Source organism: Ovis aries, chromosome 10 (genome assembly GCF_016772045.2).
Source record: "Ovis aries strain OAR_USU_Benz2616 breed Rambouillet chromosome 10, ARS-UI_Ramb_v3.0, whole genome shotgun sequence".
NCBI lineage: Eukaryota > Metazoa > Chordata > Mammalia > Artiodactyla > Bovidae > Ovis > Ovis aries.
The window spans coordinates 83,600,349-83,612,468 of NC_056063.1; the positions used below are offsets into that span (position 1 = coordinate 83,600,349).

The 12,120-nt window shown below is 47.3% G+C and overlaps 1 protein-coding gene across 1 annotated transcript in view; it reads left to right on the forward strand.

Moving 5' to 3' along the window:
* MYO16 (myosin XVI) overlaps window positions 1-12,120 on the forward strand; it is a 527,889-nt gene that overhangs the window by 442,200 nt on the left and 73,569 nt on the right. The window contains exons 29-30 of the mRNA XM_042255055.2: window positions 6,250-6,346; window positions 11,148-11,394. Coding sequence (XP_042110989.1) covers window positions 6,250-6,346; window positions 11,148-11,394 — 344 coding nt within the window. The remainder of the gene's footprint in view (window positions 1-6,249; window positions 6,347-11,147; window positions 11,395-12,120) is intronic.

Below are 12,120 nucleotides of genomic sequence, written 5' to 3' on the forward strand. Positions count from 1 at the left end.
TATAAAAAAAGGTCTTAGGGGTTTTACATCATCTTCTGGCCATGAGGCCTGCTTACATTTTACAACCCTTTCTTTCTGATACCCAAAACTTATTTTTTCCAAGGGTGTTTTTTTTTTTTTTTAAATTAAACCAGGTGCCACCCTCCGAAGGTACCAGATAAAGTTGCATTTCTATAGGGTGAAGGTGTAGTGGGTTACAATTAAGAAAGGAATTTATTTAACCTAAGGTTAACATGATTAATCTTAAAGGTTAATACTTATTTCTCCAATATGTTATATTCATTATAAGGGCAGGGAATATGGAGATTTAGCAGCAAACATCAGCCCAACAAATGAAAACCCTTCACCAATGTTCCCCTTAAGATCTATGTAGTCTTAAGATAGTGATAAAGTTACATTTTTACATAGCAAGGACACAGTGATTTATAACAAAGTACAGTGATCCATAACAAAAGAGAAAATTCATTAACTCAAAAGCTACTACATTTCCTTTTCTATATTCCAAATACATTAATATATTCCCAGGTGCCTAAGGATATGGAGGCCTGGTGGCAATCATTGACTCAACAATGAGAAAAGCCCTATGCTAATTAAGATTTTCAAAATACTCCAAACTCTCTGTGCTGTTTATGGTTGAGAGGTAGTAAACAATCACGTGTGTAGTGGCAGAGGTGTGAATAATCCTGTCACACAAGCTAGTCTGCCAGCAGAGAGGGTTGACCTGAGACACACTTGTCACGCCCAAGAATTTTTGTTGACTGGAGCTGCAAGTTTACTCCTTCTCTGAGAGAACTGGTGGGGAACAGCCCCCCTAAAGTCAGAGGTGTAGGTGAGAGCATGAAACAGTAAAGTAGGCAGACTCTGGTTTTGGGGGTAGATGCTCAGGAACAGGGGGTTTCCTGAGGCTCAATCCCGCCTTTGCGTATGCCGAAGCCTCCTTCCTCATGACCTTTGCCATGGGTGGAGTTCCTCACGCTGGCTCCTGGCAGGTGGATTCTTTACCATCTAAGCCACATATCTTAGCATGGTGTCACCAAATAAGATACTCTTTTTTTTGTTTTTCAGTTAGACTGTGTGGTTTTGTTCATAATATCCTGCTTATCACAACCGTGGCCCTATTCTCCATTTGCTCTCTTGGGGAAAGCTCCCTCAGCCAGCGTAGCCAAGCAAATGCTAGAAAGTATAGTTGTTGTTCAGTCACTAAGTGGTGTCCATTTGCGACCCTGTCCCTGACTGTCTCCCGGAGTCTCCCCAAATTCAGGTCCATTGAGTTGGTGATGAGCCAGTGATGCTATCCATCTGTCTCATCCTCTACTGCCCTCTTCTCCTTTTGCCTTCAATGTGGAGGCAAGGAATGGCAAACCACTCCAACATTCTTGCCATGAGAACTCCATGAACAGTATAAGAAGGCAAAAATTTCAAGGAGCATCTCCAGACATAAGCAACCCATAGATAAGTCATGTGGTAAACAATAAAAATAAAGAATGACCGAATGAATCTGCCTATTGGATGGTGGTGGTGGTGGTGGTTTAGTCGCTCAGTCGTGTCCGACCCTTGCGACCCCATGGACTGTAGCCTGCCAGACTCTTCTGTCCATGGGATTCTCCAGGCAAGAATACTGGAGTGGGCTGCCATGCCCTCTTCCAGGAGATCTCTTAATTCGGAGATCGAACCCACGTCTCTTACATCTATCTGCATTGGCAGGCAGGTTCTCTACCACTGCTGCTGCTGAGTCGCTTCAGTCATGTCCAACTCTGTGTGACCCCGCAGACGGCAGCCCACCAGGCTCCCCCGTCCCTGGGATTCTCCAGGCAAGAGCACTGGAGTGGGTTGCCATTTCCTTCTCCAATGCATGAAAGGGAAGCGTGAAAGTGAAGTCATTCAGTCGTGTCCAACTCTTCAAGACCCCATGGACAGTAGAAACTAGGGCCACCTGGAAAGCCCTTGGTAGAGGAGAAAGTGAAAGTGAAAGTCACTCAGTCATGTCCGACTCTTTGCGATCCCATGGAATTCTCCAGGCCAGAATACTGGAGTGGGTAGCCTATCCCTTCTTCAGGGGATCTTCCCAGCCCAGGAATCGAACTGGGGTCTCCTGCATTGCAGGCGGATTCTTTACCAACCGAGCTATCAGGGAAGAGAGGGATCAGCTCAATAGCTACATCATTGCGCCCAACCTTCTGTCTTCTGTCTTTTTCATTTAGTCCCTCCATCGTTTATTCTTGTCACCTACTGAGTCCCAGGTCTTATTTCCAATTCGCTGAATGACTTCCAGTCCTGGCTTATGTGTTCGGTGTTCATCATACCTTCTTTTCATCCTTGAAGACGTTATCATCTGTTTCTCCAGCTCGTCGTTTACCAGGACTTCACAAGTCCTCATCTTCTGTTTCTCGTTGGTCACCTTCCTCAAAACCTTACCACTTGTGAAGTTCAGGAGTATTTCTTCACATTCATCTGGAGATGTAAATATCCACGTGCAGTGGTGAATACCCAGCAGCACGGTGAGGGAATCTAAAGATCATTCATCGGCTGCTCTGCGAAAGCAGATGAGGGTCATACAGGCCCTACCGGATGGGAAGAAACAGGCATCAAAAATCCACTCCTGGAGGACTATTGGAAATCAGCCAAGGGACAAGCAGCAGTTGTGGAATCTTCCAAACCCAAATCATTGATCCCATTATAGTGTCCTGCCAAAACCATGCCGAACAATCCCTTCTCAAGCCAGTTTTTTCTTGTTGTTGTTTTTTTTTTTTTTTAAACTGGGCTATAGTTGCCTTCCAGTGTCGTGTTAGTTTCTGATGTACAATGAACTGAATTGGCCCTGTGCATACATATTTCCACTCCCTTTTGGGACTCCCTCCCGCACCATCCTACCCCTCTAGGTCATCACAGAGCACCCTGCTGAGCTCTCTGTGCTATACAGCAGCTTCTCACGAGCGACCTGTTTCACACCTGGAGGTGTATGTATGTCGATCCCAGTCTCGCGGTTCACCCCACCCCGCCTTCCCCACCCGGCCTCCACATCTCTCATCTGTGTCTCTATTCTCGCCCTGCAAATAGACTCAGCTGTCCCATTTCTCTAGATTCCACATGCATGTGTTCATATATGATATTTGTTTTTCTCTTTCTTACTTTCTGGAACTTCATACATTTCCAGAATACTTGTCAAAAAGTTAGATGGCCTCCTCTTAAATTTCCCAGTGTATGCCCAATGTTCATAGCAAAGTGTCTATGCTTTCCCTGGAATATGCTTCCCAGTGTGGCCATCAGTGACAGGTGTGGCCTCCTCCCTCCTCCCTCTCCACGGCAGTACCTCAAGCCTGTTTTTTGTTTTCTGCTCCTTGCCTGGTTTTCCTGTCCCACTTTCATCTTTTTCCATCATCCCTGGAACTTTTTTTTGTATCCTCTAATCTAGCAAAGTTCTCAAGATCCACCTACTTGGAATTTTTGGAGTGGCTCTTAGAAATATCACTAGAAGAGATCTTAGCCATCCCACCCAGCTCTCCTCCCACCCAGGGTCTCCACTGAATTAAGGAAGAAGAACTATATTCCAGCCCTTCCCTCTCCACTCTGAGGGCTCACCCCACAGCCAGCGCCCTGCAGTGGTCATGCTGAGGCTGCCTGCTGTATAGCATCGCTACCTATAATGCTTTGGGAGTTTTGTTTCAGAATCCACGTCTGCATAGATTTTGCTTTGGGGATTTAGTTTCCTGTTGTGAGTCACGTGGGCTTCCCAGGTGGCGCTAGTGAAAGTATTAGTTTCTCAGTCATGTCCAAGTCTTTGTGACTCCAGGGACTGCAGCCTGCCTGCCAGGCTCCTCTGTCCATGGAGTTCTCGAGGCAAGAATACAGGAGTGAGTAGCCATTCTCTTCTCCAGGGGATCTTCCTGACCCAGGGATCGAACCCAGGTCTCCTGCATCACAGGCAGATTCTTTACCATCTGAGCCACCAGGAAGTCCTTGCCAGCGCAGGAGAAATAAGAGATGTGGGTTCAGTCTCTGGGTCGGGAAGACCCCCTGGAGGAGGGCATGGAAACCCACTCCAGTATTTTTGCCTGGAGAATCCCATGGACAGAGGAGCCTGGCGGGCTACAGTCCACAGGGTCAGAAAGAGCCGGGCATGACTGAAGCAACTCAGCACACGCATCCACAGTGAGTTACATTCCACAACTGACAGTGAACAGAAGATGGCATGCTCCCCCCGCCCCCAACCCCGTGCCTGTCTCACAGATTTGCTCCGTGGCACTCACAGACAGTACCAACTGTTCTTCCTGTTGACTGCCAAAATAAGTCAGCAGTTGGGAAGAAAAAAAAACACTATGAATTATGGAAAATAACTGGGAAGACAGAATGGCAATACAATGGGGGGGAAGTACCAATTCTCTGTGGCCACCCACTCAAGTGCCTGCCTCACCCTTCGACCAGCAAAAGAAAAAGTAAATGAAGGAGGACATCTGGTCAACCAGGAGCCTCGGAAACAGGAGAGTGGAGAGGGCTTTCCCTGCCCATTCAAAGAGCTAGCCCGGCTGCCGTACGCAAGATTCAGGTCTCAGTCTCCTGCAAAACTGTGTTGCATGAACACAGCACACTGGCCTGCAGGAGAGCTCGATGGAAAGACTGTTGCTGTTGTTCAGTTGCCAAGTCGTCTCAGACTCTGCAACCCCATGGACTGCAGCACGCCAGGCTTCCCTGTCCTTCACTGTCTCCCTGAGCTTGCTCAAACTCATGTCCATGGAGTCCGTGATGCCATCCAACCATCTCATCCTCTGTCATCCCCTTCTCCTCCTGCCCTCAATCATTTCCAGCCTCAGGGTCTTTTCTAATGAGTTGGCTCTTCGCATCAGATGGCCAAAGTATTGGAACTTCAGCTGCAGCATCAGTACTTCCAAGGAATATTCCGGGTTGATTTCCATTAGGATTGACTGGTTTGATCTCTGGAAAGTGACAAAATATGTCTGGCGCCAACTCAGTTTCCATGTGAAAAGCTTCGTAACATCACCTTGGGCTCTGCAGTCTGATGACCAGTCTGGCCTGCCAGCCTCTCTGATACCTGATGGTGTTTAGACCCGTGCCAGCCTCGTTTCCCTGTGAGGTCGGCCACAGGCTTCAGGGATCAGTGTGTCAGTGCCCACAGCCCATGCTTGGGAGCGCATGTTCCATGGTGCTTGTCTCCAGGGCTAAGGAGATGACCGGGAACAGTATCACAAGTTCTGCCCGAGCCGTATTTTTTTCTTATCTAACAGAACATCACCTCTGAGCATCCACAGCCCCCTCATCTTAGTATTTCCCAGGCTCTTCTGCAGTGACTCACTTCTGCTTCCCCAAAGAGACTGTGAGCATTTCCATTGTGAAGGACAGTCCTCACACCTACCCCAGTCCTGTGAATTCTTAGAAAATAAGCACAACACACCGGAAAATTATCATGAAAATGCACGGCTATGGCTCATTGTTACGTGTTTTTAAGAACATTCTTTGGCAGCTGTCTTCATCAATAGTGGAACATTTGGACCAACTTGCACACCATCACAGTTTTCAGTAGAAGCTGATTCGGTAACACGCCTAAACTCCCTTTTTCAAACCCTAGATAAGGATGCTCATGGTACGGCTGCTGTTCAGGCAGCCCTCGAGAGGACTTTTGCTCAGAGACGACTGTGTGCAGATGCTTTGCTTTTGTGCTGCAGCTCTCTAGTTGCAGTTGCGTAACATTTGGTTTATAAAACTATATGGAGGAGCAGGAGAAAATCATTGACATGAAACAGTTCCATGTGTCAGCTTTAAGTAGGTTTTGTTTATGGTCTTTTTGTTTGTCCGTTTTTTTCCCTTTCCACAGACGTGCCCTCCTTCCAGTGAGTTGAGGAAAGAAAAGGATTAAAAAAGAGGAAAGATAAGAGTTGAGCCCTGGAACTTGGGAATTCATTCATGGGAATGGTTGTATCTTCCAATAAAGAGTCAAGACCAGTGTTTTTCTTTCAACTGCCTGGTGCAGCCACCTCAGCTGTAGTGGATGGGTATTTGCAAACGTTAGTGACACTGTTGACATACGGCAAACATACTTATTAGGGCAAAAGCTTGGAGATTTTGATTCAGTGGAAAAATGGTTTAAAAAAATAGAAGAGGCACTGGAATTACTTTTGTTAGCTTTGCTTCTGCTAATCCTTTGCTGAAAAAAAAAAATATCTTGCCTGAATATTTTCCCATTGTTATTTTGGCATCTTCCTGCTGCTAAATGTCTCCCTGCTGTTTGCGTTTTAGATTGGAGTTCGGAAAGTGTTCCTGAAATACTGGCACGCCAGCCAGCTGAATGACCTGTGCCGCCAGCTGCAGAGAAAAATTATCACCTGCCAAAAAGGTAGCAGTCACACACGCCACAGTCACAGTTCAGCCACAGTTCTGAGCTTTGCTGAACTGTGACATACAAAGCATTGAGTGAGCCCCCACTGTTAGATCTTCAGGGGACCTGCGTTAGGGAGGGCCCTGCCATGGTCCCTACGTCTGTCCATCCCATGGCACCACCTTTGGGCAAATAAATAGGTTTCCTGTGTTCAGAAAGCACTGTCACTAAGTTGGCTGTTTACCTGTCTTTAGATCAGAGTGTGCAGACCTGGCTTATGCTTTATTCCCTGCTCATTCCATCTGCAGTTCTGTAGCTCACTGTCACCTAAGCCATAGTTTGGAAGAGGGGATATACATGTCTTTTAATGGATGCATCCCTCACCTTGAAAATGGGCTTCCTTTTGGCTCAATAGGTAAAGAATGTGCCTGTAATGCAGGAGACACAGGAGAAAAGGGTTTGATCCCTGGGTTTGGGAAGATCCCCTGGAGGAGGAAATGGCAATACTCTGCCTGGAGAATCCCATGGACAGAGGAGCCTGGTAGGCTACAGTTTATGGGGTTGTAAAGAGTCGAACACGACTGAGTGACTAAGCCCACGTATAGTTTACATAGAGTGTCGGAAAGAGTCAGACACTTCAGAGTGGAGTGACTGATCAAGCACACAGGCACACCTTGAAAACATCCGGTCTGTTGATCCTCCAAGAAGCACAGGACAAGAAGAGTGTGCCTCCAAACGTGCAGTGGGGAAAAAGGCCCCATGTGACACTTGGGTGCAGCTCTGCGTTCAGATTCCTGGGCTACTCCTGCAGTTAGCCTCGGGCAGCCGCTCCTCCAAACCCCAGACCACATGGCAGGCTCTCTGCCTGGTCCCCCGAGGTCACTTTGACCAGCCTGGAGATCGCGGTGGTAGGAGGAACCTCTGGTAAGGAAAGGGCCAACTCCCAGCTGTGTGCACTCCTTGCTTCTGTCTGGGTTAGGCTGGTTTGGCCTCCTTTGTGGACTTCCCTGGTGGCTCAGATGTTAAAGAACCTGCTTGCAGTGCAAGAGACGCAGATTCAACTCCTGGGTTGGGAAGATCCCCTGGAGAAGGGAGTGGCAACACATTCCGGTATTCTTGCCTGGAGAATCCCATGGACAGAGGAGCCTGGGGGGCTGCAGTTTATGGGGTTGTAAAGAGTCGAACACGACTGAGTGACTAAGCACACGTATAGTTTACACAGAGTGTCGGGAAAGGCTGGGCTCACGGGTCCACTCTTGACCACCACCTTTGCAGTTCCTGTTTGTGTGGTCAGACCTGGCATCCCCCAGGAGCTGGTGAGAAATGCCGAGTCTCAGGCCCCGCCCGCCGCAGACCCCCTAAATCTGAATGTGTATTTGTAGCCTCGGGCTGGAGGTGGGACTGAGTATGCTAGCCCCTGGGCTGCAGAGTCAGCCCCTCGGTATACACATCACTCTTTCGGGGCTTCCCTGGTGGCTCAGATGATAAAGAGTCTGCTCGCAGTGTGGGAGATCCGGATTCGATCGCTGGGTTGGGAAGATCCCTGAAGGAGGAAATGGCAACCCACTCCAGTATTCTTGCCTGGGAAATCCCATGGGCAGAGGAGCCTGGCAGGCTACAGTCCATGGGGTCTCAAAAGGTTGTATACGACTGAGCGACTACATGCACGTTCTCCCGGAATGTGTAATTAGAGGACTGTGTACTCTGCCCTCCAGCAGGGGTGCCCACTAGAAGTGCCTCCTCAGGTTGGTTACCAGTGTTAAGTCTGAGCCCTGCAGAGCTGAAACAAGAAATGAGCAGAACTGTGATTCTTTCCTTACCTCTAATGATAAAAATCGAGAATGGGATTTTTAAAATGGTGTCAAGATAAAAACCATAATTTTCTATTGCATAAATAAAATAATGGCTGTAAAAGCATTTTTTTTTAATTTACAGGCTCTTCAATGCAAATTGTTTAATTATTGATTTTTATTTTTACATCTCTTGGAACCATAGCTTCTGTCCTTTTTGCACAGGTGAAATTCACTCAGAAGTTATAGCATCTGGGGTCATTTCTAGTTTTTCAAGAGTTCTCAGTTTTTCCTTGTAAATATTAGGTGGAAGAAAGCTGTAACTTTCAGTCTTAAGGTTAATCATTTCAATTACAGGTTACTCCCAACAGAACTTTTCCTCTGACTGTATACCTTCATTTTACCCTGCATGGAATTGTCAGAAAGAGACAATCAATTACCTATTTGTGGCAGATTTAGTTCATTAGTTGTCTCGTAGTAAAGATGCCACATTTTAGCAACTCCTATAACAATTTTTAAAAAAATTTTTGATGATCACTGGTGTGAAGTGCGGAAAAAGTCTGAACAGCAGACAGTGGATTCCCAGGTGAACACAAATCCAATGAATTGTCCTTCTGTAGTCAGAGGTCTGGCTTGTCCACGTTAACAGTCTCTTTATTCTGAGAGATTAAACATCCTGAATATACCCTCCCCTTCAGCTACCAAAAAGTCATGGTCTCTCTCTTTCAAATGAGCGAGTCAACTGGCCAGTTTGAGGCTTTCTGCCTCTCTCGCTCCCTGTGCCTGTCACACGGGTAATATTTCTACATTTTATTCTGCATTTTATATTCCTGAAGTCTGATTATACCTTTCACTGTTTAATCTTTTTCTCTTTTTAGATTAGTTCAGCATGACTGTTTCTACAGTTAATACAACCGCATTCCAAAGTAACTAAACATTTAGTACTGCCGTCTGAAAAAAAGAGGCCTTGAGCATCTTAGACATCTGTGTATCTTTTGCCTCTGAAGCCATGATTGTAGAAAGTTGTGTTCACCTTCCCACCCTTAAAAATTTTTTTAAATTTATTTTTATTAACCAAAAACATTTTGTATTGTGATATGGCTGATTAACAATTTGAACAGAGGCAAGGTATCTCAGTAAATATCCTAGACATATGTAGATACCAAATATTTGTCCTCCCATAGCCAGGAAATATTTTAAAACACTTGATGTTTTGCAGGGTAATTTCCTCCCTACAGAGGAGAATAAAGTGTCTTTATACCACATTTGGAGAAGGGAATAGCAACCCACTCCAGTATTCTTGCCTGGAGAATCCCATGGACAGAGGAGCCTGGTGGGTTGCAGTCCACGGGGACTGCAAAGAGTCGGACATGACTGAGCGACTGAGCACATACATTAATTTTCCCTACAATTACAGCTCTTCCTATAATCCAAACAACTCCTAGTCTTAGAAGCTTAGACTGGGAAGAGATGCATCTGGGCATCTAATTGGAAACTGCCCCCCAGCCAACTGCCCCCCGCCCCGACCCCCGCACCTGTCAGAGCCTCCCTGAGCGTCCTGTTTCTTGAACTTGCCCAGGGACTGGGAACTGACCCTCTTTCCCATGACATGCCTGATCCATTTAGCAGCTTCGCTCATTGTTTGAAATTCCTTCCTCATATTGATCCCAAACACACTTCCTTACACCTTCCCTGTTGTGATCCGATCTGGAGAGCTACAGAGCATGTCTTCAGGGCTGCATGATGGAGTTCGGCCTCCTAAGAGCAGAGATTTGAACCCTGGCCTCTACTGTTGGTTGGCTGTGTCTCCTTGGAGGTATTCTCTTAACCTCAGCAAGCGTCTGTTTCTTTGGGTACAAAATGAAGGTTTGTTGTTGTTGAGTTGCTAAGGCGTGTCAGATTCTTTGCAACCTCATGGACGCTAGCCCGCCAGGCTCCTCCACCCACTGGATTTCCTAGGCAAGAATACTGGAGTGGGTTGCCATTTCCTTCTCCAGGGAAACTTCCCAACCCAGGGATCAAACCCGTGTCTCTTGTATCTCGTGTATTGGGAGGAAGATTCTTTACCACTAGTGCCACCTGGAAAGCCCACAGAATGATAGGATGGGTACATCAGTGATCGTTGAGTTTGGGCCTTGAAAGATGGGATGGGATGCCTGGCATGTGGCAGTGCCTTTGAACAGCGGGCATGATTTTTCTTTGCAAGTCTTACATTTGTTACTGACATATTAGTGATGTAAAAGTGTGTTCACCCGCCTGTTTTTCCCCCGATTCTTGCATGGTTTCTAGCCCTGCTTCTCCAGAAAGCAGAAGGATGCCCCATATTTCTACACAGTCTCTTCCCAGAGCCTTAAATGCAGAGCTGGTGTTTCTAGGAGTTAAATCCCAGTCCTGTGAACAGTATGTGCATGGCATTCTCAGAGACTACTTCCAGGGGCCTCAGAAGTTTCTGTTATAATCTGATATAATGCAGCTGGTGCATTGGGGACCAAGGCAACCGAGGTCTTCTGTTACCCTGTTTTAACCCCGGAATTCTCTGGGGTTTGGACTTCCTTCCATCAGTGTCCAGACTGTGTTCACCCAGAAGGCGGGAGCTTTGTCAGGATATTACCTGCTCAGTCAGACTAAGGGTTTTTACCTCCGCTGCTGTTATTCCTAACAGTGCGGGTATCTTTTTTAAGACAACATTGGAACGTTTTTGTAAAGTCCTAGACTGGGCGAAGAATCCTTTATTTTGCAGCTGTTCAGACATGACATCTTCCCTGGTGGCTCAGTTGGTAAAAATCCTGCCTGCAGTGTGGGAGAGCCTGGGTCAGGAAGATCCCTTGCAGGAGGAAATGGCAACCCCACTCCAATATTCTTGCCTGGAGAATCCCATGGACAGAGGAGCCTGGTGGGCTGCAGTCCATGGGATCCCAAAGAGCTGGACACGACTGAGCCACAAACACTCATTCTTTAGACAGGGTGTATCTGTGGCTCGTTGGTGTGCGTCTGGATTTCTGACCCACGGTTGTGTTCTTTCGCTGAAGTGGTCAGAGGATTTTTAGCCCGCCAGCACTTGCATCAGAAAAGGAGCGCACGGCAGCAGGAAGTCACATCCATCAACAGCTTCCTGCAGGTCACAGAGGACCTGGGGCTGAAGACCTATGACGCCCTGGTCGTTCAGAACGCCTCGGACATCGCCCGCGAGAACGACCGGCTCCGGAATGAGATGAACGCCGCTTTCCACAAAGAGAAGTTGGAGGCCAGGGGCAAGCAGGAGGAAGGCTCCAGAAGGTAAAGGCGGGCGGTGTCCAGCTTCCGTTACCCATGTGGTTCATCGGGGTGGGGGTGGGGCAAGAAAATGCCCACGGTGCTTTTCAAAATATACTTTTTTTATATGGACCATTTTTAGAGTCCTCATTGAGTTTGTTGCAATATTGCTTCTGTTGCATATTCCGGGATTTTGTCCACAAAGCCCGTGGGATTTCAGCTCCCTCACCAGGGATCAGACCCACACCCCGTGGCTTTGGAAGGTGACGTCTTAACCACTGGACCCCAAGGAAGTCCCAGCGTTGATAGCTCTTAATGTAAAGTTCAATCACAGGTGATTGAAGAACACCATAAGGAGAAGACCTACGACCCCTATCTGGGGTCTTATATATGCATGCCCGCTGTGTTAAAGCGACACTTCCTGACATCTGAAAGGATGCATTGCCTGGGCTTTCCTTCTAGAAAATGGATGCTGTGTGGGTTAGTTCAGATCCTGTGAAATGATGGCTACACTAATGCCTGCAGCATTTGCCATCTCAAGCACCAAGATTTTTTTCCCCCGTGATTTATCAGCCGTGCTGGGTCTTTGTTGCTGCACCGGCTTTCCCTGGTTTCGGTGAGTGGGTATCCAGGGCTACCCTCGAAGTGCGGTGAGTGGGCTCCTCATCGTGGCGGTTTCTCTTATTGGGAAGCACAGGCTCTAGGGCTCCGGCTCAGTAGCTGTGGAGCCCAGGCCACACTGTCCCACAG